Below are 27,065 nucleotides of genomic sequence, written 5' to 3' on the forward strand. Positions count from 1 at the left end.
TTATCCGTGTTTCTACATTAAAGGTAGGAGTCGGTGCCTCATTGTACTGCCGGTTTTTGTTCCTTTCTGTATTGTTGCCTCAAAGTTGACTTTTTTTACCTAGCCTATGGAATTAATACCTGAGTAGAGTCCTTGCTGGAATAATATATTTAATTTCTCCCGGTTGATTGTGTGCTGATAAGCCACGGTCCTTAAATTATGTGCATTTTTTAAATTTTCGAAACATTCCACCACCAGCCTTTTCGCGAAAAGAATATAATAAGCCATTATTATGCGATAAAATGTATATAATATGCAAATTGGAAAAAATAATGAAATAAGGGAGAACATTTCCTAAATTTTTTGATAATTATTATTGGTTTTTAAGGCAGCCATAACCAATTATTAGGTGGTTTCAACAAAATATACTGTACAATTAATTTACTTTTATAGGTGCCCATTAAGTTCAAAAATGAAGTAAAACATTTTCATTTTTCCAACTTCACATCAGGTTCTCATCAATAATGATAACCAATTTAAAATGTTTATAGGAATATAATCATAAACAATTTATTGGGTGCATAGTTCTATTTGTGATCAAAGCGGTTTGTGGGGCTGGGCTTTTTATAATCTCTTCCAAATCAACCATAAATAACGGAGGCATTTAAAACGCATTCGGCGGGAAACTTGGCTGCCCCAAATCCCTGCCTGGCACACATCTCGTCGTCCAAGACTAATTGCACACCCACTTGAATGACATTTTACTTAATGTTTGACATAGTTTCAATAGTGCCGCCTGCCGCTTCACAAGATCTCCCTGAAGATACGTTCATTGCTACTGCCAGATCGAGTGTATATAGTCTATTAATACCAAAGTCGGCGCCCTCATTAACGACTTGTTCGCAGCACGCGGAAATCAACCAACCGACAACAATCCTCGAACATGAGTTGCGGCCCATTATTTGGTCAATAGGGTGTGTCAAGAATGATTTCAAAATTAGCTTAAAAAATAATAACTTAATATGAGCTCTATTTGTAATTTTCCTTAAATGATTAGAAGCAGTTTTTTTTTTTTTTTTTTAAGTACCATTATCATAACAATATTTTGTCTTCTAAGTTAGTTTTAATTTATTTTACGAATTCTATCTTATCTAACTCTTAGAAAAGAAAAGATTTTTGAGTAAACTTGAAGCACCCTGTTGGTCAGGCATAAAACAACAAACAGAACGGCCAAATCAGAGCCCTCTATTAATAGTGCATGTGTGGAAGATGCGTTATACGCAACGTTTCTAATTCATTCACTTCTGTCCTCTCCTCAGCGCAACGATGTGGCACTTGCTGCGCGCCCTGCTCGTGTTAGCCGCCGTTCTGGATGCACTGCAGCCGACGGTCGGTCAGAGCGACACCTACTACAACCCGAACCAGAATCAACAGAATCCACAGCAACCGCTTTTGCCCAACCAGCAGTGGGGCCTCAATCCTCAGACGAATCAATATGGAATCAACAATCTGAACAATAATGGCCAGTCCAATCCCAACGATCGACCACCGTATAGAACTGAGCCGGGAAGCTTTAACGATCTAACCGGACAGGATGAGTATGGAAAACGAGTTGGCCAGGGATACCAGGAGAACGAGGAGCCGAGTTTGACTCGAGGAAAGTCATCCTATAACATTAAGGCCACCTTCCTGGAGTCGTTGCATTCGAGGGAGCCTACCTATTTCATTGTGGCCTCTCGCATGGTCAGACCCGGTCTGATCTACCAGGTGTCGGTGTCCATTCTCCAAGCTCAATACCCGATTACCGTGCATGCCAGCATTGCCTGCGATGGAGTGCAAATCAGCGGGGACCACAAGGATGTCAAGGAGGGCGTGCCGGAGACGTTGCTCATGAGGATCCCACCGACCAGCGTGACTGGCAGCTATAAGCTGAGAGTAGAGGGCTTCTACCAGAACGTTTTCGGTGGTCTGGCCTTCCTCAACGAAACCAGGCTGGATTTCTCCCAGCGATCCATGACGATTTTCGTTCAAACCGATAAGCCTCTCTACATGCAAGGAGAGACGGTGAGATTCAGGACCATTCCCATCACCACAGAACTCAAGGGATTCGACAATCCCGTGGATGTGTACATGCTGGATCCAAACAGACACATTCTGAAGCGCTGGCTGTCGCGGTAAGAACTATTATTAAGTTACCAAGAATATTAATGCAAAAAATAGATGTTATGCAATTTGAAAAGAAAATATTCCACTCGTGTAGTCACAAAGTAACCAAGAATTTTACCCAACTTATACTGTATTTATTCCTTAAACAATTTAACTAATTAAAACTTCATTTTTTATATCCAGCCAATCGAACTTGGGATCCGTTTCGCTGGAGTACAAACTGTCGGATCAACCCACCTTTGGTGAGTGGACCATCCGAGTGATTGCTCAGGGTCAGCAGGAGGAGAGTCACTTCACGGTGGAGGAATACTACCAGACCCGCTTCGAAGTGAATGTCACCATGCCGGCCTACTTCTTCACCACGGATCCGTTCATCTACGGAAGAGTGATGGCCAACTTCACCAGTGGATTACCGGTGAAAGGAAATCTGACTCTCAAGGCGACGATACGGCCTATTGGATACTTTAGCAATCAGGTTCTGAACGAGAAATATCGCTTGGGACGATCGCCCTTGGAGCAGACAAACCTGTACAACGAGCGATGGCGCTACAACAACCCCAACCAGAATCCGCAAGTACAGTATGGAATTCCCGGTCAGATACCACAAGATGGATCGGATCTATCCCAGGATGTTCTGTACAGAAATCAGTATGTGGTGGAGCGACACTACCAGTTCGATGAGGAGTGGCCCTTCTGGGTGAGGAAACCCGAATACCAAGACACCTACGAATCGTGGACTGGAACGTACCGGAAGACACTGCCGTACCTGCGCTACTTTAACGGAACCTTCGACTTCAAGTGGCCACTGAGGGAGCTGGAGCTTCTCGTTCCCAATCTGGCCAACTCGGAAGTGCTGATCACGGCCACTGTGGGAGAAAAGTTCTACGACGAGATCATCAGTGGTTACTCCGTTGCCCGGGTGTACAACTCCAGCTTGAGAGTGGTTTTCCTCGGAGACTCCCCGCAGGTTTTCAAGCCCGCCATGCCGTTCACCACCTATCTGGCTGTGGAGTACCACGATGGTTCGCCCATCGATCCTAATTTACTGCGCCAGGGTTTGATGGAGGTCACTGGCTTCGTGGAGAGTCGCAATGGCGGTCGGAGGGATTGGCCCGCCCAGCGTTTGCCGATGTCGCAGCAGAGCGACGGCATCTGGGAGGTGAAGATCGACATCAGGAATGACCTCAACCTGGATGATCGCCCACAGTCACGGGATTTCTTGAACGGCATCCAAAACATGCGATTGCAGGCACACTTTGTGGATCCGCGGGGCGAGCGCATTCAGACGGAGCTGCTTTTGGTGTCGCATTACTCCCCCGGAATCAGCACATCAAGGTTACCACCAGCACGGAGAAGCCTGTGGTTGGCGAGTACATCATCTTCCACATCCGCACGAATTTCTACCTCGAGGAGTTCAACTACCTGATCATGTCCAAGGGTGTTATCCTGGTCAACGATCGCGAAACCATCACGGAAGGTATCAAAACGATAGCTGTGGTTCTGAGTTCCGAAATGGCGCCAGTTGCCACCATTGTGGTGTGGAAGATCAACCAACAGGGTCAGGTAGTGGCAGATTCCCTCACGTTCCCAGTGAATGGCATCTCCCGGAACAACTTCACCGTGTACATCAACAACCGCAAGGCGCGAACTGGCGAGAAGGTGGAGGTGGCCATCTTTGGAGAACCCGGATCCTACGTGGGTCTCTCTGGCATCGACAGCGCCTTCTACACAATGCAGGCGGGCAATGAGCTCACCTACGCCAAGATCATCACCAAGATGTCCAACTTTGACGAGCAGACCAACGGAACCTACAAGCACATTTGGTACTCCCACGAGGGCAATCCCGATGAGCTGGTTTACTTCCCCGCCTCGTCCTTTGGCGTCGATGCGAATCGCACTTTCGAGTACAGTGGCTTGGTGGTCTTTACGGACGGTTATGTGCCCAGGAGGCAAGACACGTGCAATCGCACCCTGGGCTTCGGCGAATGCTTGAGTGGACGGTGCTACCGCCTTGAGAAGCAGTGCGATGGCTTGTTCGACTGTGACGATGGAACAGACGAGATCAACTGTCATGTAAGGAACGACACAGAGCTGCTGAACTACAGAAAGTATCGATTCAATCGCGTGCTGCGTCATTACGAGAACGTCTGGCTCTGGAAGGACGTGAACATTGGACCCCATGGACGCTACATCTTCAATGTGGAGGTTCCCGATCGCCCGGCCTACTGGATGGTGAGTGCCTTCAGTGTGAGTCCATCCAAGGGCTTCGGAATGATCAACAAGGCTCTGGAGTACGTCGGAGTGCAACCCTTCTTCATCAACGTGGAAATGCCGGAGGCTTGCAGGCAAGGAGAGCAGGTGGGCATTCGTGTCACCGTGTTCAACTACATGACCACGCCCATCGAGGCCATTGTGGTGCTGCACGACAGTCCGGAGTACAAGTTCGTGCACGTGGAGGAGGACGGCATTGTGAGGTCCTACAACCCAAGAACCAGTTTCGGCGAGCACCAGTTCTTCATCTACTTGGAGGCCCAAGGCACCACGGTGGTTTATGTGCCGGTGGTGCCGCAACGCCTGGGCAATGTGGATGTCACTCTGCACGTGGCCACCTTGCTGGGAACAGACACCATCACCCGAACGTTGCATGTGGAGTCGGACGGTCTGCCACAGTATCGCCATCAATCCGTGCTCCTGGATCTCTCGAACCGCGCCTACGTCTTGGAGTACATGCACGTGAATGTTACGCAAACACCGGAGATCCCCTACCAGGTGGATCGGTATTTCGTGTACGGATCGAACAAGGCCAGGATATCGGTGGTGGGCGATGTGGTGGGTCCTATTTTCCCCACCATGCCAGTGAATGCCAGTTCGCTGCTTTACCTGCCCATGGAATCGGGCGAGCAGAACGCCTTCAGTTTCGCAGCCAATCTCTACACCATTATGTACATGCGATTGATCAATCAGCGCAACAAAACCCTGGAGAAGAATGCCTTCTACCACATGAACATTGGCTACCAGCGGCAGTTGAGTTTCATGCGACCGGATGGCAGTTTCTCACTCTTCCGCTCCGATTGGAACAACTCGGATTCCTCCGTTTGGCTAACCAGCTACTGCTTGCGGGTGTTCCAGGAGGCCAGTTTTTACGAGTGGGAGAACTTCATTTGGATCGACTCCAGCATCGTGGAGAAGAACATGCGTTGGCTGCTGCAGCACCAGACGCCACAGGGATCCTTCTACGAGGTCACCTGGCTGCCGGACAGGAAACTGAACCGAACCAACTTTGACAAGAACATCACTCTGACGTCGCATGTACTTATTACCTTGGCCACAGTAAAGGATATTTCTGGCACGCTGGGATCTCGAGTTGCACTGGCCACACAACGGGCGGTGGCTTACATAGAGCGGAATATGGACTTCTTGAAGCGCCAAGCGCAGCCGTATGATGTGGCCATCACAGCCTATGCCCTTCAGCTTTGCAACTCGCCCATCGCCGAGGAAGTGTTCTCCATTCTGCGACGACACGCCAGGACGATAGGCGATTTTATGTACTGGGGCAACCAGGAGATTCCGCAACCGCCGCGCAAACTGGAGAACCAAAAGTGGTTCTCTCTGCCCCGCCTGCCTTACGAATACGATTCCCTCAACATTGAGACGACTGCCTATGCATTATTGGTCTATGTGGCACGTCGTGAGTTCTTTGTGGATCCCATTGTGCGGTGGCTCAATTCGCAGCGATTAAATGATGGCGGTTGGGCCTCCACCCAGGATACCAGTGCAGCACTCAAGGCTCTCGTGGAGTACACAGTGCGATCGAGGCTGCGCGAGGTTTCCTCACTGACTGTGGAGATCGAGGCCTCCTCGCAAGGCGGCAAAACGCAAACCCTGTACATCGATGATACCAATCTGGCAAAGCTGCAGAGTATCGAGGTGAGAAGATATTGTACTGTTCATTGGACTTTAAAGATATCTTAAACGTATTATTTATCTTTCAGATTCCTGACGCCTGGGGCACCATTAAGGTTCAAGCCAAGGGCGCTGGTTATGCCATTCTGCAGATGCACGTGCAGTACAATGTGGACATTGAGAAGTTCCAGACGAAACCGCCAGTGCCAGCTTTTGGACTCCACACCAAGGCCATCTTCCACGGCAGGAATCAGTCGCACATCTCCTATGTAGCCTGTCAGAAGTGAGTTTAATAACCATTAAAATACTATAACAATTTAAAAACATTTTTGTATTCCACAGCTGGATAAACCTCAATGAGTCGCAGCGCTCTGGCATGGCTGTTTTGGATGTGGCCATACCCACGGGCTACTGGATACAGCAGCAAAAGTTGGACAGCTATGTGCTGAGCAACCGCGTCAGGAATCTGAGAAGGGCTCGCTATCTGGAACGCAAGATTGTCTTTTACTTTGACTATGTAAGTTGCAAGTAAATTAATTGTATAAAAAAATAAAATAATTGTTCTTTCGTCTCTTTTAAACAGCTTGATAAAGATGATATCTGTGTGAACTTCACCATAGAACGTTGGTATCCAGTGGCCAACATGTCGCGCTATTTGCCGGTGCGGGTTTACGACTACTATGCACCGGGTAAGTGGAGTTTCTAAATAAAATTTTCATATCCTAGAAAATCCACTAAAACTTTTACCAATTTACAGAACGGTTCAATGAATCTATATTCGATGCCCTGCCAACATATCTCCTTAACATCTGCGAGGTGTGCGGCAGCTCGCAGTGTCCTTACTGTTCCATCTACAACATGGGCTGGCGCGCCTCCATGTCCATGTCCCTGCTCTTCTTCAGCGTATTTATCTACCTGCTGCGGAGTCGCACGCACCTGGTCTTAAACATGATGCAACTGCTCACATAGGAACGAATGAAAGATATCCACAAAGTCACCATTGAAACACTTTGCTAAGATTTGTAGTGTTTTTGTTTCATTTATTGTGCGTTTGATTTTTAGTTTTTGTTTTCAGTTTTTAGTTTTTTTTTTGTTTGCCAACGAAATTGCATTCCGTCCAAAAATGCTGGTTAACATTTTGGTTTTATTTTTAGTTTCCTTTTCCGTAGTTCACCATAGATCCGCTGTAGAATCGAATGTACAAAGCAGCAGTTAATCGTAAATTAATTTTTATTTTATTGCTGAACAAAGAACCTTCTGCTGCACACAAAGCAGACCACATGTAGCCACCTAATGTATGTATCTTGTAAGTCTTAACGAACCATACTATGCCTTATCATAGAGCGGGCTCCAAGTGCGGAATGAAAAATCAATCAATGTGTCTTTCACAAAATGCCTTTAATAGATTTTAGAAATCATTAGCAAATGTATCTTGACAAAATGTTTGCATGCATATCGAATGAAAATTTATCTAATTTGTATTACCTAACTCTTTATTAATCTTAAACGAAATTAAGCGAAAAACGTTGAAGAAACCGTCCAATTAATTTATGCAAATAACGAATCTGCATAGTTTGTAAGTTTTATACGTATATACCCATTCACAATGAACCACAATTAGTTTTTAAATTCTATATACAAATCTCACATAGCCATGTACATGAAGCTGAACAAGAGAAATTTAAGGAAATATTTCCGTCCGTAAAAAGTTTTGAAGAATCTATCCCTCACTTAAAATAAGAATCGAATCTCTTTATAAAGTGACTTGTGTTTTCTTTTGTAATAAACGAAACTAAGAATAAATGAAAGTAATGTTTTACGACTTGTGTTTTCTTTGCTGAGAAACAAATACGACTTATGTTTCAGGAATGGGGTTTTACTTTTATTTGCTGGTTACAAATAATCAACTTGAATAATGAAACTTACATAAGTTTTTTTGACAATAATTTTTTATTTTGCAGAGATAATGTGTTCTCTAAAGTCTGGAAAATAAAAAATTTAATATTTCCAAATAACCAATATAAAAAGGCATTTTTTTTAAATTCATTTGCGTGAAGTTATTATTATTTGTATACATGCAATATCTGAATTACTAACTAAACCTTATTTTAAATTATTTGTAAAAACGGAATTTCCTGGTCTCATAGAATTCCTTCCCATTACTTAAAAAAAGCTATACATGTAAAGTTAATTGTTCGTAAGAATGTGGACTTAACTAAGTAAATGTATAGTGGATAACAAAAAAATTAGTAGATCTTTTTACGTCTTTCGGAAGCTGAGTAGGATGGGTGATATTGCCTCCAGGCAGTCCATGATGTCCTTGCGCGATTTGGCACCCGTAAAGACAACCTTACCGTTTACAAAGATCAGGAGAACGATGCGTGGCTTGACCATGCGGTATATAAGGCCTGGGAACATCTCTGGCTCATAGGAGCTGAACTGGCCGTGCACCTGGTTGAGGTTTTCTAGACGGATAGGAAATCGCAGATCAACGGTGGCCACAATGTTCTGCAATTTGTATTCCATAAACTTCACGGGAAATCCCAGCTTCTGCAGAATGCGAGCAAACTTTCGAGAGCCGATGTCTGCCTCGATTTCGTTGCGAGCACCCGTGCAGATAATCTTGCCCGTCCGAAAAATCAACGCTGTGCACCTGGGCGAGTGCATCCGCATGATAACGCCCCGAAAACGTTTGGGTGAGTATTCCGAGTTCCTGGTGCGTGAGTTTATGGCCTTGAGGTCCAGTTCGCAGTTCACTGAGAAAGTGGCCACTATATTTCTGGAAATTATAGATTATCAATGCCTTTCTGTCAAAATTTCATAAGGAGTTTCCGTATGTCGTCAACCCACTGCAATCTGATCTCGTGCTGTGCATCCTTGGGCTCCACCAGCGCCACCGGCTGTTGTGGTTGCAGGGCAGCATGTGGATTGGCACCAACATTGCTGGAAGCCGCTACATTATCCTTATCCCTTTCAGCATCGGCGATTTTAAAGTGGAACTGCATTGTTAACAATTATAAACAAGTCCAGCATGCGACGTGGCCAGTGTTGCCCTATTGAATTGATGGGTAAAACTAGTATTTGCCGGTTTGGTATTTTTATTTTGGAAGCGTTAGGTATTTCAAAGTGCACTAAAAAAAATTATATGTTGTTTCGTATGTATTTTAAGTTGACTTAAAACAGTTATTGTCATTGTAAAAATGTTTACGAAGAACATGCGCAAGTATTTACTGTGTCTTAATATATACCTTATCTTTCGAAATAAGAATATAGTGGAAAACTTTTTAAATGCTTTTAGACTTTGATATCAAAAGATTTAGACGTTTGAGGGCGATGATGATTATAATAAGCATGTGAAATATTCTATTCGGATATTTACATATATAATAATTTAAATCTAGTCTTTAATAGTTAGAATCATTTTTAAAGTCATATGTTTGTTTATTACCAGAGGCAATGGCTTTTCATCCCTAGGCAAATGGTTTTTATCCGCTTAATAAACTTGGTCACACTCTCTACAGTAGGCCGAATACTTTCGGTCAAATTGACGACAAATTTAAACAATAATGTCGGCCCACAGCGGCGGAACGGATTGGAATTCCGTGGTAAAAGCTCTGCTACTTAATCGTACAGGAGCTCTCAACAAAAATGAAGTAGTTAACCTGCTGAAAGCAATAACGCGTTGGTAAGTAAAGAAGATCCACATTTTTTTCCTGGCGAATGGCGCAGTGAAAAAATATTTTGGGACTGCAAGTGCAAAAAGTGACTTGCAAAATTAAATATGGCCGCCCCAGTGACGAAATAGCAAAAAGCTTTGAAAATTCTTTATTTTGAGGATCTAATGCTGTATTCTATTTCGTATTTTGTTTAGCGAACATGATTTTTTCGAGGAGGAAAGCAATTTCACGCAGTTTTACACGGCCTTTGCGGCCCTGGCGGCGGACAAACTTATGCAAATCAAATCGAGTAAGTGCACCCCTAATGATTTTTCGCCAAAGAAAACACACAACAAAGAAATGTTTGGCCAAGAAATAAGTGATTCACTCGTGATATTTGTGTGCTATATATATGTAATGTTTTCGGTTTCTTAGTTTGCCAGACGCAGATTTGTCAGCTACACGATGCCACCGCCGTGCTCATCCGGTTTATCATCTACAGGCTGCCCAGAGTTTCGGTCTATGAGACAAAATGGCTCCTGGGCGCTCTCAAGATGCTCTGCGAGGGGCGGGAGAGTCCTTCATCTTCCTCCTCCACTACGTCGACGACCATGTTCGACTACAATGCGGTGGCCAATGTCCTGAAGAGCTGCAAGCATCCTGAGTCGAACACCAAGAGCATCCTGCCCAGCAGCAGTTCGTCTGGAAGCGGCGCCAGCAACGACAAGGAGTCACCCAAGTCGGAGATCAAGCGATCCCGCTCGGACCTGTCCTCGGTTATTCTGCAACAACTGATTGCTCCTCTGGAGCCGGGCAAGATAACTTGGGTGCCGCTCAGCGAGGAGGTCACTGACTGCACTGTAAGCAAAATAATTAAAGACTCAGCCCTGGTTCTTATTATTTTCTAAGACCTCTGAAAAGTTAAAACATTCCATATTCATGCCTCGCCCGGTTTGGTATCAAAATCTTGACTCTCATATATCTTGATTTTTGCATTTGAATTGCATGGAAATATTTTTGTAATACAAACGGCAGACAACAACACTTTACATAGGGAAAGCCAAGTAACAAAAAGCCGCAGAAAAATAAAAGCTAAAAAGATTAACAGTATTAATATTTTTCTTCCTTACAAAATGCCAAATAATAGTTAGGACAATAACTAAAGCATTTGACTTTCATCCATTCTAAGTTTATTCTTTTTTAATACGATCAGGGCTGATTCTAAAACTTATCTTTAAAAAAACTTAATCCTAAATGTTTATTCCTTGCAGGAACAACTTCTGGCGGCCAATGTGGAGTATTTCCAAGAGCAAAATGGAGTTGATACCCTGCTGGACGTGTGTGTTAGCCTGCCCATACTGAATCGCTACCGCTCCAAATATATGGAGACCATCAATGGCGGAAAACCCCTTTATTTGCCTCTAACGCAGGTGGAGGCCACCACTGTGAAGTCGAGCATGAATCACATGCTCACTGATCTCACCATTTTGAGTCAGGCTCATGCTTTGATTGTGCTGCAGCCTCTCACTCCCAATCGGATTGAACGTCTCTCCATGTGTGGCATTGCTGCCCTTTACAATGCCGTGTTGACTTCGATTGCCACCAGCGTACTCGGGATGAGCCAGGCGGGGAGCTCCCAGAAGCAGCAGACTGCATCCACCAGTCAGGGCAGCGGAGGTGGTTCAAGTACTGGACAGATTAACAAGGACCATGACGACTTCGAAGAGCAGGCCTGCAACATTGTGAACAAGGCCTTGGAGATCTACTCCAACATTGGCGATATGTTCAAATCGTCGGCCAGGATTCATGTGTATCAGAACCATCTCTGCTATGGCAGCTGGCTGCTCATAAGCGGCATCCAAGGTGCAATGGGCGCCTCCGGAAGTAGTGGAACCAGCTCGGAGTCTTCGTCTAAATCGGCCTCTAAGGCGGCCAAAACTGGAAGTGAAGCAGGAACTGCTCCCACCACTCCAATAGCCAGAGTCAACTTATTTAAAGTTCAGCAAGGATTCGGAGAACTCAATGCAGCCATTGCTAACCACAGCATCAAACTGCTTTCAGAGTTAATCGACGACCTGAAGATCGAGTCCGCTTGTGGACAGAGTCCCGAGTCAACGGAGCTGCCGGAGCCGGCGCAGTTCGACATCTTACAGAACTATAGTTCGCTCGAGAGGATTGTGCGGGTTCTCAACACGGCCACTCTGCACCAACTATTTACCTTCCTGGCCACAGTGGCTTATCGCAAGGCCTGCACTTTGAGGCGAGCTTCTGCTAAGGATCGAACGGAATGTGAACCCATCAGCTACTCCGATTCCACGACGTACTATAACGACTCTCTCTCGTGCTCGGACAACTCCGAGGAGGACGACAGCGAGAGCTACCTGGGGCACTGGTTTAAGGAGACGCTCTCCCCAGAAACGCACGACGACAATGCAAACACATCCCCACAAGAGCGTGGCGAACAGAAGAGCGCCCTGGTGCCCAAACTGGATGAGCCACATGAATATCTTGATTTGGCGGCGGACATCTTCTGTTTCCTGGACCAATTTCTGGCGAATCGGCACGCCTACATGCAGCGCTATGTAAAGGCGGGAGTCAGTGACCAGCAAATGCTGTTAATGGCCAACATAATCAAGGATTTCGACCGCGATGTCATGCGCAACGAGAGCGAACAGGTGTCGGGAAATGCCTCGGCTGCCAATGCAGGAGCGGGATCCTCTGCAGTGGCTTCCGCCAAGTGGCAGACCTCGATGATTCGCTTTTCGGGAGCTGCAGGACGCTACATCCACAACTTGATCTCAACCTCTCTGTTGTCCGAGCAACTTCAATCTAATCTGCTGCAACACTTGGCCATATCGCCTTGGTCGACCGATACCAACACCTGGCCCCTTCAGGTCTATCCGAGTACCTTGTCCGTGCTGGTGCAAATTCTTTTGCTGAAGCCCACCCAAGAGAAGGAGGCCGCCTGCCTGTCCGTTTGGCACCGTCTCATCAATACATTGGTCGAGGGAGTCTGCTCTTGGAGCACGGCCAGTGATTCGGATTACGAGGACTTGAACATTGAGCACGCCCAACTGCTGCTCTTCCTGTTCCACTCGCTCAATCTAATGCAAAAGAAATCCATCCTGCTTCTAACGGCTGGAGGAGTTATCCGTTGTGCTGAAGTTTGTCGCGGAATTAGTGATCGCGGCGATCGGCCCGTAAGGAACAGTCAAATGATGCTACTGTCCCGCTTGCTGCTGTTTTTGGAGTACCTTATGAAGCACTTGTACAACGCTCCTCCGGAATTGCTAGATCAGGTGCGCTGGAATCTCTTCAGTGTTAGCAGCATGCCGGAAACCCAGAAGATCACGGATCTACTGAATAGCCGTACCAAACTGAATTCCTATTGCCGTCAGGATATAGAGGAGAAGTTCCGCAAGTCGGCTGGCGAATATGGATCGGGTAAGTGATTCGATTATTAAATACATATAAGTATTCAATTCTAAATGATTTTATCTTTTGCAGCCATTCGTCCAACGTTCTACTCCCTGGTAATGGGCGATCCTGAGAAACCCTATTGGGCTCAGGAGTTCAAGTTGGATGGCTTGGCCTGGAATTTTATTCTCTGCACGCCGGACAAGCTCAAGTATCCGCTTCTGGTGGATGCTCTCACCGACATTCTCTCCATCGCCGACATGTCCGTGTACTCCAAAGACAAGGAGAAGGAGGCCAGCATGCACAATCTGTGCGCCATGCAGTACTGCTTTGGCATTGCCTGGAAATTGGTTTTGGGTCTGCCGCCTTCCACCTCTCACGTGGAGTCCCTAAAGGTGGAGCGTTCACCCAACCTGCACTCACTGATCTGGAGTATACGCTGCCCCCTGGCCAGCTCGCACTACCTGGTGGTCAACAGCCTAATCAAGCAGGGAATGTATACCCAATACGCCGAAACTCTGTGGAACCAGGTGGGCGATATTGCAGCCGATATGAAGTATAGTCTCAAGCAGACCATTCTTGGTGTTGAAACATTCAATTGCCAGATGAACGGTAACGGTAAGACATTGTTATTTTCTTTCTTTTAATGAAGTGAATAATATATATTCCCTATTCTTGCAGGAACTCCCCGTCTCTCCGATCTCATCCTATTCGATGCTTTGGTTGCTCACATGCAGGCGGTGGCCTGGGCGAACAAGGAGGGTTACAAGTGGCCGCGGAAGGAGAGCGATGACGCTTCCAGCGAGCAGTCCACAGCACATGGAACTTCGTTAACTAGCTCGTCCAACGATCTGGAACTGTACTCCTCGGATGAGTCCATTGATGAGCAGAAATCAAAACACGAAGATGAGGGAAGGCTGCCCAGTGATCTGCAGAAGCATAATCAACTTGTAAACGAGCTAATGATAAAGCTAATGAGTTCCTACCGCCTTCTTTCGGTTATTGTGCGTGGCCAGATGCTGAAGCAGTTATCCAGCTCCACTCCCGAGCAAGCATTGAATCTGATTGTGCCCATTGTGAGCGATAAGCCTGCGATTATGTTGGAATTGCATGCGGCCTTTCTGAAACTCCTGCCCAACGAGGACAAACAATTGATAGCGAACGAGTGGCCGAAATGCCTGATGGTCAACGATTCCGCCTTCGATGGCAAGCAGCATCCAGTGGAGCCATACACCTTGAACGTAATAGATGCACACATCACGGAATTGACGCGAGGAGCCAATTACTCCACCCTGCACACTCTGAAACATTGTTTGAAGTCAATCCTGCACTTGTTCGAGCTGCTGCTACCACACTGCTCCGGCAACACGGAGATAGAGGCTCAGCTGAAGCTCTTGCTCATTGCATCCATGCTGGACATGCGAACTGATTACCTGCAGGGACAAAGCGAACAGTGCCTGCGGGAGATCCTCAGTGGTCTTACTTTGGAGGCCCAAAAGCTGTTGCTCTATGAGCACATGATTGGATACTGCTATCGCATGCTGAAAGACTTTGCAGCCGATCTCCGACAGCCAAAGGACGGAGGTGCAGCTCCTCTGGATCAGGATCGGGCCATTTTTAATGAGTCCATGCTGTTTGCGGTGCTCAAAACGATGATCAAGATGCTCGAAAAGCCGGTGGCCGTGCAGGCAATGCGACAGTTCTTCAAGGATCAGCGTTCTGGAAGTCTTACCACCCTGCTTCTCTCTTTCACGGGCACTAGTCTACCCGTCAGCTACGCCCGCAAGATGCTGCAGTTTGTTGAGCGTCTTTTCCAGCAATCCTTGCAACCGGACTCGCAGTTCCAGCACGAGGATCTCGTTGAGTGCTTCTCCGAGCTGGCCACTGTCGATGTGGCTCGTTTAAAGCTCTGGCTGGCCCACATTATCTACGGTCCCAATGTGAGCACGGATGTGAGCACCTCTGAGGCATTGGACACCACCTGCCGAATGCTCACGAGCATTTTGCAGCCATCGAGCAGTTCTAGCAGCAATGCCCAGACCCCGACGAACATGGCCACCGTTTCGGCCATGCCAAGCATCTCCGACCAGCTGGACGCCATGGATATTGACTACGACTCCGGCACTGCAGCAGGAGGTGGCGAAAGCGGCGCAGGTGCAGGAGGAGCTGCAGCCAACACCTCTCGGATTCTGAGCTTGTGGCAAGCGGCGCAACCGAATCCCTCTGAGGACTCTTCCCAGGCATGTGATCACTCGGGAGGCGAGCGAAATGGAGCACTCCTCTTGAGCTTCGTCAAATCCTTGGTGAAAGATCAGAACAAAGCAGCGCAGATAGCTCCACCACTTTTCCAAGCATTGCTGCAGCTGGGACAGACATTGATTTCCCCACCACAAGATGGGTGCGACTTTGCGGATGTGCTGCAGATAATGATCACCCTGGCGGACGCCACCCCAGCACGTGGTCATGTGGCGCTGTTCAATACCACGCTCCTCTGGCTGGAACTGGCCAAGTTGCAGCTGCCGGACAAGCATCTAAAGCATGCGGAGAATGTTAGCGCCCAGCTGCGCTATCTCAGCGAACTCCTGCAGAGCATTGGCTTCCGAGGCAGTCGCCAGCACATCCCACCTTGGGATGACGAACTGCAAACCGATATCGATGATCTGTACGACGAGCTGGCTGAGGAGGGTGAGCAGGACTCGTTGCGGGACGACTCCGACGAGGACACGCTGAACAACAAGTTGTGCACCTTCTCGCAAACGCAAAAAGAGTTTATGAACCAGCACTGGTACCACTGCCACACGTGCAACATGATCAACACCGTTGGCGTGTGTTCCGTGTGCGCCAGGGTTTGCCACAAGGGACACGATGTGAGTTACGCCAAGTACGGAAACTTCTTCTGCGACTGCGGCGCCAAGGAGGATGGATCCTGCCAGGCGTTGAGCAGGCGGCTTGGAAGCAGTGAGGCCAGGGATTCAGTTGGAGTGGGAAGCTACCTGCCATCGCACATGAGCTTGCTGGCCGGAAAGAAGCGGAGCAGCCCACCTGTTACGCAGCCTGCTCCTGCGAGAAAGGATTCGCTGACCAGCGAACGCATCGTGGTGCTCAGCAAGCTATTGGAACCCTATCGCGAGACCCTGCAGCACCAGGATCAGTGGCTGTTGGTGGTCAAATGCATTCTGGAGTACTTTGACGTGCTGCTTCCCTCGATAAAGGAAAACTGCACCCTGTACTCGATTGTGGGTTGCCACAAAAGGGCAACCGCTGCGCTGGAGCGTCTGCACCAGCTCGAGCAGAGCTTCCAGGTGACGGATCAGCTGATGTTCGCCACTCTGGGATCACAAGAGGGTGCCTTCGAGAATGTGCGAATGAACTACTCGGGCGACCAGGGCCAGACCATAAAGCACTTGATATCCTCCGGAGTTGTGCGACGTGTGGCATTCTGTTGCCTGTCTTCGCCGCATGGACGTCGCCAGCAGTTGGCCGTGTCGCATGAGAAGGGAAAGGTGACCATCCTGCAGCTGTCGGCGCTGCTCAAGCAGGCAGACGCCTCCAAGAGGAAGCTGACTCTCACCCAACTGAGTTCTGCTCCCATCGCTTGCACCGTTCTCTCTCTGGCTGCCAATCCCTGCAATGAGGACTGCCTGGCCGTTTGCGGCCTCAAGGAGTGCCATGTGCTCACCTTCTCGAGCAGTGGCAGCACCAATGAACACATTGTGGTGAGTCCCCAGCTGGAGAATGGGAACTACATCAAGAAAGCCGTTTGGTTGCCTGGCTCCCAGACTCTCCTGGCCATTGTCACCTCGGATTATGTAAAGATTTACGATCTGGCCGTGGATTCATACAGCCCCAAGTACTATTACCTGGTGGCCGTGGGCAAGATTAGGGATTGCACGTTCATGTACCAGGATGGCAACTACTACATGCTGAGCTTCGCCAGCAGTGGATACATATACACCCAGCAGTTGGACCAACAAAGTTTGGCCATCCACGGCGACTTTTACGTGACCAACACCCTGGAGCTGAGTCACCAGCATATCAAGGACATAAGTGGCCAAGTTGGCGGTGGTGGAGTGTCCATCTACTACTCCCACACGCTGCAGCTGCTCTTCTACAGTTACTCCTCGGGCAGGAGCTTCTTCTCGCCACTGACCAATGTGAACGAGGGTGTGAAGGGAATCTACCACCTGGACACCAATCCGGCCAGCAAGTCCTCCTCGAAGGGACCTCTCCAGCCGCTGGTCCAGTGGACGGAGGTGACCGGTCACCCCGGACTGGTTTACGCCAGCATGCAGACATCAAACAACCCGATTATATTGATGATCACCCCCGAGCGGATTTACCTGCAGGAGATCAAGGCTCAGTCGGCCAAGTCGCGCATCATGGACGTGGTGGGCATTCGTCATGCAGTTGCTGGAGTGGAGAAGACCACTCTGCTTCTGCTCTGCGAGGACGGCAGCCTGAGGATCTTCTCCGCTCAGCCGGAGCACACTAGCTTCTGGCTGTCGCCGCAGGTTCAGCCGTTCGGTAACCAGCTGTACTCGTCCACTCTGATGGCAAAGGGCGGAGTAACCGCCACGCCCAAGTGCAAATCCAATGCGGCATCCGGGAAGCTGAACAACAGAAAGGCCAGTCAGCAGCAGAAGCAACTGACGGCTGGCGAACAGGTTGTGTTCCCCATCGACTTCTTCGAGCACTGCAACATGCTGGCCGACGTGGAGTTCGGAGGTAACGATCTGCTCCAGATCTACAACAAACAAAAGCTAAAGACGCGCCTTTTCTCCACGGGAATGTTCGTGGCCAGCACCCGAGCGAATGGCTTCACCCTGGAGGTGATCAACAACGATCCCAATGTGGTCATCGTTGGCATCCGAGTGCTTATTGGCACCCAGGACGTGCAGCGTGCTCCGCAGTCGGTGACGATCTTGGGACGCACTATTCCCACGCCTGTGAGGAAGGCTCGCTGGTTCGACATCCCGCTGATCCGCGAGGAGATGCTCCAGTCGGACAAGCTGCTGAAAGTGGTGTTTGCCAAGTCCCAAGACCCCGAAAATGTGACTCTGCTGGATTGCATCGAAGTGTACGGGAAGTCCAAGGAGCTCGTGGGCTGGCCCGACGACAGCGAGGATGCCGCTGCCCCGGGATCAAGTGTGCCCCCAGTGTCCTCCTCCCAGGCGAGCAGCGCCAACTTCGGCGAGGGATTCAACTGCATCACGCAGCTGGACCGGATGGTCAATCACCTGCTGGAAGTAATGGACTGTGCGCTGCACCTTTTGGGATCCGGAGTGCCGGCTCCCATTCGCCAGAAGGCAGTGAAGACAGCGAGTGCCCTCCTGCTGCTGCCCACACCCAATCCTGTCCAGACCCAGGCGCGATATGTCCTGGCCACGCTTTACGGAACCAGGGCGGCGTACCACAACTACAAGGACGGCGTGCTGCTTCAGTTCGTCCATGGAGAACTGCAGGCTATGCAGCCAAAGCTCGAGAAACTGGAGTCTCTGCAGGAGATCGATCCCGAGGCCTTCTACCGCCTGATTCTCCTGGTTCGTGGCATTGCCAACGCCCGTCCGCAATCTCTGGCGAAGATCTGCGCGGATAACAACTACGATATTGTGCCAACTCTGATGGGTTTCGTCCTGGAGCTGCACAAGGTCACACCGGCGCTGGATGAACCGATGAACATTGTGAAGCGAGGCCTGTGCCAGGCGGAGACCATTGTCCACTGCCTGGTGGAGATTATGTACGGATTTGCCCTCGCCGATCCCGGCCAGGTTGGCCGCATGACCAAGTACTTCATTGATTTGCTGAAGCACGACGCCAGTGTGATTAGCCACAGTGCCAAGGAGGCGTTGATCCTGTTGCTGAGTCCGCGATTGAAGCGCCGAAAGGTGGCCATAGTCACACCGCCCGCCTGCTCCACACCCACACCGTCCACATCCGCCATGCAGGCGCTGCAAGCGGTGGCCGACTCGGCTGCCAGCGACATCATCGAGGAGGCGGCTGCCGTCGCTGTGGATGCGGGAGCCGGGGGTGGAGGTGGACTGCCCGATGCCAATCCGGACGCCGAAGGAGGAGTAGTTGGCGTAGGTGGAGCAGTGGGTCAGCAGCAGATGCTCAACCTGGAGGCCTTCATGAGCAGCGGCTTCCCTCGGCTACTCGGACTGCCCGAACATGCCGACGACGAGGCCATCATGGACATTGCCATCGCCTTGAGCCTGCAACAACATGGTGGCGATGCGAACGCTTTGCAAACCCTTCAGCAAGGATTGGCCAATCTCCAGGGCATCCGACAGGCCATGGAAGCGGCCGTGAGTGCGGCGGCCAGTGTGTCCGCTGGAGGTTCGGATGACGATGAAGGCTCGAATGTGGCAACCGATGGCTCCACGTTGCGCACTTCCCCCGCGGAACCAGCGGGCAGTGGAGGTTCCGAAAGCGGAGGCAGTGGAGTGGAGAGCATTGGTGGTACGTCTGCACGCAGTAGCAACTTTGGCGACCACCCGAATGCCTCGCCGCCGCGGCAGGGTTCCGCCAAAGATGATCAGGAGCAACCGGGTCCCAGCGGCTTGTGTGGCTCCACTGGCGTCGCTGGCCTGAGCACCATGAGCAGTAGTGAGGATAACGAAATTAACGAGGACGAGAAGCTTAGCAAGCTACATGATCTAAGGTAAGGATACTACTTAATCAATGGTTTCCAAACTAATTTAAACTATTTTGTAGGATTGCTGTGCTCGAGAGCATTATCCAACACCTGGGAACCTTTGACTTGTGCAATGGCCTTCAAGCCATACCGCTCATCCAGGTGATCCTCATGCTGACCACCGATCTGAATGGCAACAACGAGCGGGATCAACAAGTGCTCCAAGAACTGCTCACTGCTCTGGTGGACTATGTGGAAATTGGCAAGAGAGGAGCGGCTTCAAGGGTAAGCAATAAGATATATTCCTTAAAAAGAATGCTTATTAAGATGTAAATTTATTTGCAGATGGAAACCAAGTGTCCTGGCAACGAAGTTCGACTGGCATTGCTGTCCCTTTTCGGGGTGATGATGGGCAAGACCAAGTCAAAGCAGACGGGAACCACCTCGCCGCCGCATCAGTTCAAGGACAACAGTTCCTTTGTGGCCAGCACCACGGCCAATGTGCTCAGCAAGAGCGGAGCGTTCGTGTACGCCTTGGAGGCCCTCAACACGCTCCTGGTGCACTGGAAGAATGTGCTGGGAGATCCCTATGCAGCGGGTGGTGGAACGGGTGCCTCACAATCAGCCCAACCTGCCGTTGGAGCTTCAGGCCCCGGAGTTCAGCTCTTGAAGCCCATTAAACATGGCCCCAAACCGGACATCTCCATTCTGATCCCACACAACTACCTGAAGAACTACCCGGATATCTTCGAGTCATACGATGGCCTGCTGACCGAGATCATTGTGCGATTACCCTACCAGATTCTGCGCCTGAGTAGCGCCCACCCGGACAACTACGACAGTGGTTTCTGCGAGGCCATGACCTTCACTCTGTGCGAGTACATGATGCTTAACCTGAACACGCTGCTTCGGCGGCAGGTGAGGAAGCTACTCATGTACATCTGCGGCAGCAAGGAGAAGTTCCGCATGTACCGCGACGGTCACTCTTTGGACGCCCACTTCCGAGTGGTTAAACGAGTGTGCAACATTGTCAGCAGCAAGGTGAGTTCAGGATTACTCATTACATACTCTTCGAAATCTTGCTAATAACTTTATTTCCTTGCATGAAGACTGGCGCTCCTTACAATGCCAATCCTCCCATGCTCACCTACGACGCACTGGTGGAGCTGACGGAACACCTGCGAACCTGCCAGGAGATCAGCCAGATGCGCACTGGGAACTGGCAGAAGTTCTGTGTCGTCCACGAAGATGCCCTCGCCATGCTGATGGAAATCGCCTGTTACCAGTTGGACGATGGCGTGTCCCCGATTATTATCCAATTGCTGCAGGCGGCTGTTTGCAACTTACCCGCTCCCAATGGATCCAAGCAGTCACAGCCTCAACCCTCGACCTCGTCATCGGGAAAACTTCGGACCGATCGGGAGAAGAGCGAGGATACGGACGCCTACTACTCCAAATTCGATCCCGCCCAGTGTGGAACATTTGTGCACCAGATCTTTAGGTATGCGTGCGATGCGCTGATCATCCGATTCGTGAGGATCTTCCTGCTGGAGAACAACATCAGCCAGCTGAGGTGGCAGGCGCACTCCTTCATGACCGGACTCTTTGAGCACGCCAACGAGCGGCAGCGCGAAAAGCTCTTGAATATATTCTGGAACCTGTGGCCACTGGTACCCACTTATGGCCGGAGGACGGCGCAGTTTGTGGACCTCCTAGGCTACCTTACACTGAGCACCAGGAGCATCACGGAGCGTCTGCCGGAGTTTGTGTCGCGTGCAGTGGATGTTCTCCGCCAGCAGAACGAGTTGCTTTGCAAGCATCCAAATGCCCCGATATACACTACTCTGGAGTCCATTCTTCAGGTAAATGGCTACTACCTGGAATCGGAGCCTTGTTTGGTGTGCAACAACCCGGAGGTTCCAATGGCCAACATCAAATTGCCATCCGTTAAGTCGGATTCGAAGTACACCACAACCACCATGATTTACAAGCTGGTGCAATGCCATACCATCTCCAAGTTGATTGTACGAATCGCTGACCTGAAGCGAACCAAGATGGTGAGGACCATCAATGTGTACTACAACAACCGAAGTGTTCAGGCGGTGGTGGAGCTCAAGAATCGTCCAGCATTGTGGCACAAGGCTCGCTCCGTTTCCCTGCAATCCGCGCAAACCGAATTGAAGATCGATTTTCCGCTGCCGATCACAGCTTGTAATCTAATGATCGAGTTTGCAGATTTCTTTGAAACTGTAAGTGGATCCAGTGAGAATCTCCAGTGTCCCAGGTGCAGTGCAGCGGTACCCGCCTATCCGGGAGTCTGCGGAAACTGCGGAGAGAATGTGTTCCAGTGCCACAAATGTCGGGCCATCAACTACGACGAGAAGGACCCGTTCCTGTGCCACTCGTGCGGCTTCTGCAAGTACGCCAAGTTCGATTTCAGCATGTATGCACGCGTCTGCTGCGCCGTGGATCCCATAGAATCTGCAGAGGATCGGGTGAAGACCGTTTCGCTAATACACAGCTCACTGGAGCGAGCGGATAGGATTTACCGCCAGCTGCTGACCAACAAGCAAATGCTCGAACTGCTTATCCAAAAGGTGGCCGAGCACCGAAGCAGCGACCGCATGGTGGAGGACAACATGGCCAGCGTGCACAGCACCTCGCAGGTCAACAAGATCATACAGCTGCTGGCCCAGAAATACTGCGTGGAATCACGCACCAGTTTCGAGGAACTTAGCAAGATTGTGCAGAAGGTCAAGGCGTGTCGAAGGTAAGCTCTCTTATTCTTTACTTAAAAATGTAATGTATGTTAAGCTGATGGGTTTATAAACTTTTTAGCGAACTAGTGGCCTACGATCGTCAACAACAGGACCAGCCACCGATTAATCCAGGATCGACTTCCGGCGCCGAGAATCCCACAACAAATCGCTGCTACGGTTGTGCATTGGCATCCACCGAGCAGTGTCTTACACTCCTGCGTGCCATGGCCTACAATTACGATTGTCGCGTTGGCTTGTACAGTCAGGGACTGGTTAGTGAGCTGGCGGAGCACAACCTGCGCCGGGGTACTCCTCAGATTCAGGAGGAGGTGCGCAATCTGTTGGTTGTGCTGACCAAGGATAATGCCGAGGCATGCATGCATCTCCTGCAGTTGGTAACCACGCGCGTGAAGAACGCACTGATGGGATCGATTCCCCTGATCAGTTTGGAAGCAGCTGTGCACCAGGAGATGACGCTGTTGGAAGTCCTGCTCGGACAGGACGATGTTTGCTGGGAATACAAGCTAAAGGTCATCTTTGAGCTGTTTATTAGTAATTGCAGGTGAGTCAGAAATACCAATTATTATATTATATATTCTTATATTTCTTTCTGATTAGATTGCCTCGTGGTCCTGTGACATCGGTACTGCATCCCTGCCTCCGCATCATGCAGAATCTCATCTGCCCAGTGCTGCCAAGCAGCAAGCCCAATCAGAAGGTGGCCACGACGGATCTGTGCAGCATGAAGCTGCTCGAGGGAAATACAGTGGACTACAGGGCCTGGCTAAACTCGGATCGCAATCACGAGTACGCAGCGTGGAGCAGCCGGATGCCCAGCAACAACCAAGCCAAGCAGAAGAGCGCCAAGGAGCAGAACGCTCCTGCTGCAGCTGCACCAGAAGCCCCGCCAAAAACCAGAAGAGAAGTGCGGGCCGCCTTCCTGAGCGAAAAGTACGGAAAGCGATGGCGGGAGCGTGTGCTGGACAAGCAACGGGTGACCAAGCCTTTGGTTTTCAACGCCAAGTGGATCCAACCGTTGCTGTTCAATGCGAACTCGAGATTCGGTCGCCAGCTGGCATGCTCCTTGCTGAGCAGCTTGAGCAGGACCAACGAGCGGCGGCAGCAAGCTCTCAACATGCTTACGTCGTTCTTGAAGCACGTGGGTGAAGCTGGCGAGGCAAGTGCCGAGTACTTGATGCTCTACAAGAGCATGGCCACCGAGCAGCCCTGGCTGCAGTATTTGGTGCTAAAGGGAGTGCTCAGCCAAATCTCACAGCTTCTGGCGATTGAAATCAGCAAAGTGCATCGCATGGAGGAGCACTCGCTCTCCTCGGATTTATCACTGGGCTATGCTCTGCGGCAGTATGTGGAGCTGTTGTGGCTTCTTCTCGAGTGTCCCAACATCCGCAGAACCTACAAGACGCGCATGCTCGGTCCCGTCCTCGAAAGTTACCTGGCCCTCAGAAGCTTGGTGGTGCAGCGAACGCGACTCATCGACGACGCCCAGGAGAAGCTTCTGGAGATGCTGGAGGACATGACCAGCGGCACCGAGGAGGAGACGCGTGCCTTCATGGAAATCCTCATCGACACCGTAGAGAAGACGCGCATGAACGACATCAAAACGCCGGTGTTTATCTTCGAGCGATTGTACTCCATCATACATCCCGAGGAGCACGACGAGAGCGAGTTCTACATGACGCTGGAGAAGGATCCCCAGCAGGAGGACTTCTTGCAGGGTCGAATGTTGGGCAATCCCTATCCCTCCAGCGAAATGGGACTGGGTCCGCTGATGCGGGATGTCAAGAACAAGATCTGCACAGACTGCGAACTGATTGCGCTGCTGGAAGATGATAACGGTATGGAACTGCTGGTGAACAACAAGATCATTAGCCTCGATCTGCCCGTCAAGGATGTGTACAAAAAGGTTTGGCTAGCCGAAGGAGGCGATCGGGATGCCATGAGGATTGTATATCGCATGCGCGGTCTTCTGGGAGACGCCACCGAGGAGTTTGTCGAGACGCTCAACAACAAGAGCCAGGAGCAGGTGGACACCGAGCAACTCTATCGCATGGCCAACGTGCTGGCCGATTGCAACGGCCTGCGCGTAATGCTGGACAGGATTGGCAGCCTGCAGCGTATATCGCGTAACCGAGAGCTCATCCAAGTACTGCTAAAGTTGTTCCTCATCTGCGTGAAAGTGCGACGTTGCCAGGAGGTGCTGTGCCAGCCGGAAATTGGAGCCATCAATACGTTGCTTAAGGTGCTGCAAATGTGTCTTCAGTCGGAGAACGATTCGATCCAGTCGGCGGTCACCGAGCAGTTGCTGGAGATCATGGAGACGATCCTCTCGAAGGCGGCCAGCGATACCTTGGATTCGTTCCTGCAATTCTCGCTGACATTCGGTGGACCCGAGTATGTCAGCGCGTTGATATCGTGCACCGACTGTCCGAACGTGAGGAACAATCCCTCCGTGTTGCGCCATCTCATCCGCGTTCTGGCCGCCCTGGTTTATGGCAACGAGGTGAAGATGGCTCTGCTTTGTGAGCACTTTAAGGTGAGTTTGCTTTAGTTTTTAATTAACAAGAATATTCATTAAATATAATCATCTTTTACAGGACACTCTTAGCTTCAAGCGCTTCGACAACGAACGAACACCCGAGGAAGAGTTTAAGCTGGAACTCTTCTGCGTGCTAACCAACCAAATCGAGCACAACTGCATTGGCGGCACCCTCAAAGACTACATTGTGAGCCTGGGCATCGTGGAGCGATCCCTGGCCTACATCACCGAGCATGCGCCCTGTGTCAAACCCACTCTCCTGCGAACCGACTCCGATGAGCTGAAGGAGTTCATATCACGCCCGAGCTTGAAGTACATACTCCGCTTCCTCACCGGCCTCTCGAACCATCATGAGGCCACCCAGGTGGCCATTAGCAAGGACATCATACCCATTATTCATCGGCTGGAGCAAGTGTCCAGCGATGAGCACGTAGGCAGTCTGGCCGAGAACCTCCTGGAAGCGCTCTCCACCGATTCGGCAACGGCAGCCAGGGTGCAACAAGTGCGCGACTTCACGCGGGCGGAGAAAAAGCGTCTGGCAATGGCCACGCGAGAGAAACAGCTCGATGCCCTCGGAATGCGCACAAATGAAAAGGGCCAGGTGACTGCCAAGGGTTCCATCCTGCAGAAGATCGAAAAGCTGCGCGACGAAACTGGTCTGACCTGCTTCATTTGCCGCGAGGGCTACGCCTGCCAGCCAGACAAGGTTCTGGGCATCTACACCTTCACCAAGCGCTGCAACGTCGAGGAGTTCGAGCTCAAGTCGAGGAAGACCATTGGCTACACCACGGTCACCCACTTCAACGTGGTTCACGTGGACTGCCACACATCGGCGATACGATTGACGCGCGGCAGGGATGAATGGGAGCGCGCCAGTTTGCAGAACGCCAACACCAGATGCAATGGCTTGCTGCCTCTTTGGGGTCCCGCCGTTGGTGAGGCGGCCTTCTCCGCCTGCATGACCCGGCACAGCAGCTACATGCAGGAGAGCACCCAGCGCTGCGACATCTCGTACACGAGCAGCGTGCATGACTTGAAGCTTCTGCTGGTTCGATTCGCCTGGGAACGAAGCTTCCACGACGATGCCGGCGGCGGTGGTCCGCAGTCGAACATGCACTTCGTGCCCTACCTGCTCTTCTACTCCGTTTATCTGCTCCTCTCCTCGCGATCCGCGGCCAGGGACAGCAAGACCCTGCTCACGTACTTGCAGGCGGCGCCCAGCGAAAAGTGGCTGGAGTGTGGCTACGAGGTGGACGGTCCGCTGTACATGGCAACCATTTCGCTCTCGCTGCACAGCCGAGAGCTGTGGAACAAGCACAAGCTGGCGCATCTGAAGCGGATGCTAGCGGTGGCCCAGGCCCGTCACGTCTCGCCCTCTGTGCTGTGCAAGGCGTTGTTGTCGCCGGCGGATCGCCAGGTGAAGGAGTACAGTGTGTACAAGCCCTTCCTCATGATGTGGGCCCTGGTGGACCTGATCTACAACAACCTGTTGAAGGTTACAACGCCCAAGGAGGAGGACTGGCCGATCGCGCTGTTCGACTACCTGCGCAAGAACGACGAGGCTCTTCTGAAGTCCACTGACGGCATCCTGCAAACGCTGACGGATGAGTTCCTGCCGTGCACTTCGTTCGGCGAGTTCTGCGATGTGGCAGGTGAGTGTCACTAAAAGCTTTTCTTGAATTCCTTTATTTAATCTATACTTTATTTGCTTTAGGACTTCTACATCTCATCGAGCAGCCGGATAGTTTTATCGAGGAAATCCTCGAAGCTCTGCCTTCAACCACAAGCTCTAGTTAAAATACAATCGTTGACTCTAACCAACTAAACCGTAGAACTCGTAGCAATGGATTGCTTATATATTTAAACTTACACCATAAATATATATTTATCACATAAAAATATTTAATCAATAAAAATTATTCGTTTGCACAATGGATTTAAATATTTTCAGCGTTTGCTTTTGATTAAAAATCAGTTTGTTGGATATACCATAG

The 27,065-nt window shown here is 50.2% G+C and overlaps 3 protein-coding genes across 3 annotated transcripts; 2 read left to right on the plus strand and 1 right to left on the minus strand.

The window, feature by feature from the left end:
- Window positions 1–1,298: 1,298 nt before the first annotated feature.
- On the plus strand, window positions 1,299–7,867 carry LOC108100866 (CD109 antigen). The gene is given in 7 exon segments (XM_017204949.2): window positions 1,299–2,153; window positions 2,329–3,455; window positions 3,458–6,072; window positions 6,138–6,331; window positions 6,391–6,565; window positions 6,632–6,737; window positions 6,806–7,867. Coding segments are annotated over 7 exon segments (5,277 nt in total). The 5' UTR covers window positions 1,299–1,305; the 3' UTR covers window positions 7,018–7,867.
- Window positions 7,868–8,090: 223 nt separating this feature from the next.
- Window positions 8,091–9,101, minus strand: LOC108100867 (TBP-related factor). Its single transcript, XM_017204950.1, has 2 exons — window positions 8,899–9,101; window positions 8,091–8,827 (listed from the first exon to the last, which is right to left on the minus strand). Exons 1-2 carry the CDS (start codon window positions 9,051–9,053, stop codon window positions 8,308–8,310), a joined length of 675 nt encoding a protein of 224 aa, XP_017060439.1. The 5' UTR covers window positions 9,054–9,101; the 3' UTR covers window positions 8,091–8,307.
- A 452-nt stretch (window positions 9,102–9,553) lies between these two features.
- Window positions 9,554–27,007, plus strand: LOC108100846 (protein purity of essence). The gene is made up of 13 exons (XM_017204926.2): window positions 9,554–9,733; window positions 9,920–10,014; window positions 10,140–10,564; window positions 10,976–13,148; window positions 13,212–13,739; window positions 13,803–19,782; window positions 19,836–20,040; window positions 20,101–20,796; window positions 20,865–22,525; window positions 22,594–23,076; window positions 23,133–25,068; window positions 25,130–26,723; window positions 26,786–27,007. Exons 1-13 carry the CDS (start codon window positions 9,615–9,617, stop codon window positions 26,866–26,868), a joined length of 15,978 nt encoding a protein of 5,325 aa, XP_017060415.1. The 5' UTR covers window positions 9,554–9,614; the 3' UTR covers window positions 26,869–27,007.
- Window positions 27,008–27,065: the final 58 nt, after the last annotated feature.

This window comes from Drosophila ficusphila, unplaced genomic scaffold (assembly GCF_018152265.1).
Source record: "Drosophila ficusphila isolate 14025-0441.05 unplaced genomic scaffold, ASM1815226v1 contig_855, whole genome shotgun sequence".
NCBI lineage: Eukaryota > Metazoa > Arthropoda > Insecta > Diptera > Drosophilidae > Drosophila > Drosophila ficusphila.

Bases quoted from the DNA above. Each gene is read 5' to 3' on its own strand.
- LOC108100867 (XM_017204950.1), bottom strand. From the start codon at position 9,053: ATGCAGTTCCACTTTAAAATCGCCGATGCTGAAAGGGATAAGGATAAT. The intron at 8,828-8,898 runs GTGGGTTGACGA...TATAATTTCCAG, and splicing joins CAGCACGAGATCAGATTGCA to AAATATAGTGGCCACTTTCT.
- LOC108100846 (XM_017204926.2), top strand. From the start codon at position 9,615: ATGTCGGCCCACAGCGGCGGAACGGATTGGAATTCCGTGGTAAAAGCT. The intron at 10,565-10,975 runs GTAAGCAAAATA...TATTCCTTGCAG, and splicing joins AGGAGGTCACTGACTGCACT to GAACAACTTCTGGCGGCCAA. The intron at 13,149-13,211 runs GTAAGTGATTCG...TATCTTTTGCAG, and splicing joins GGCTGGCGAATATGGATCGG to CCATTCGTCCAACGTTCTAC.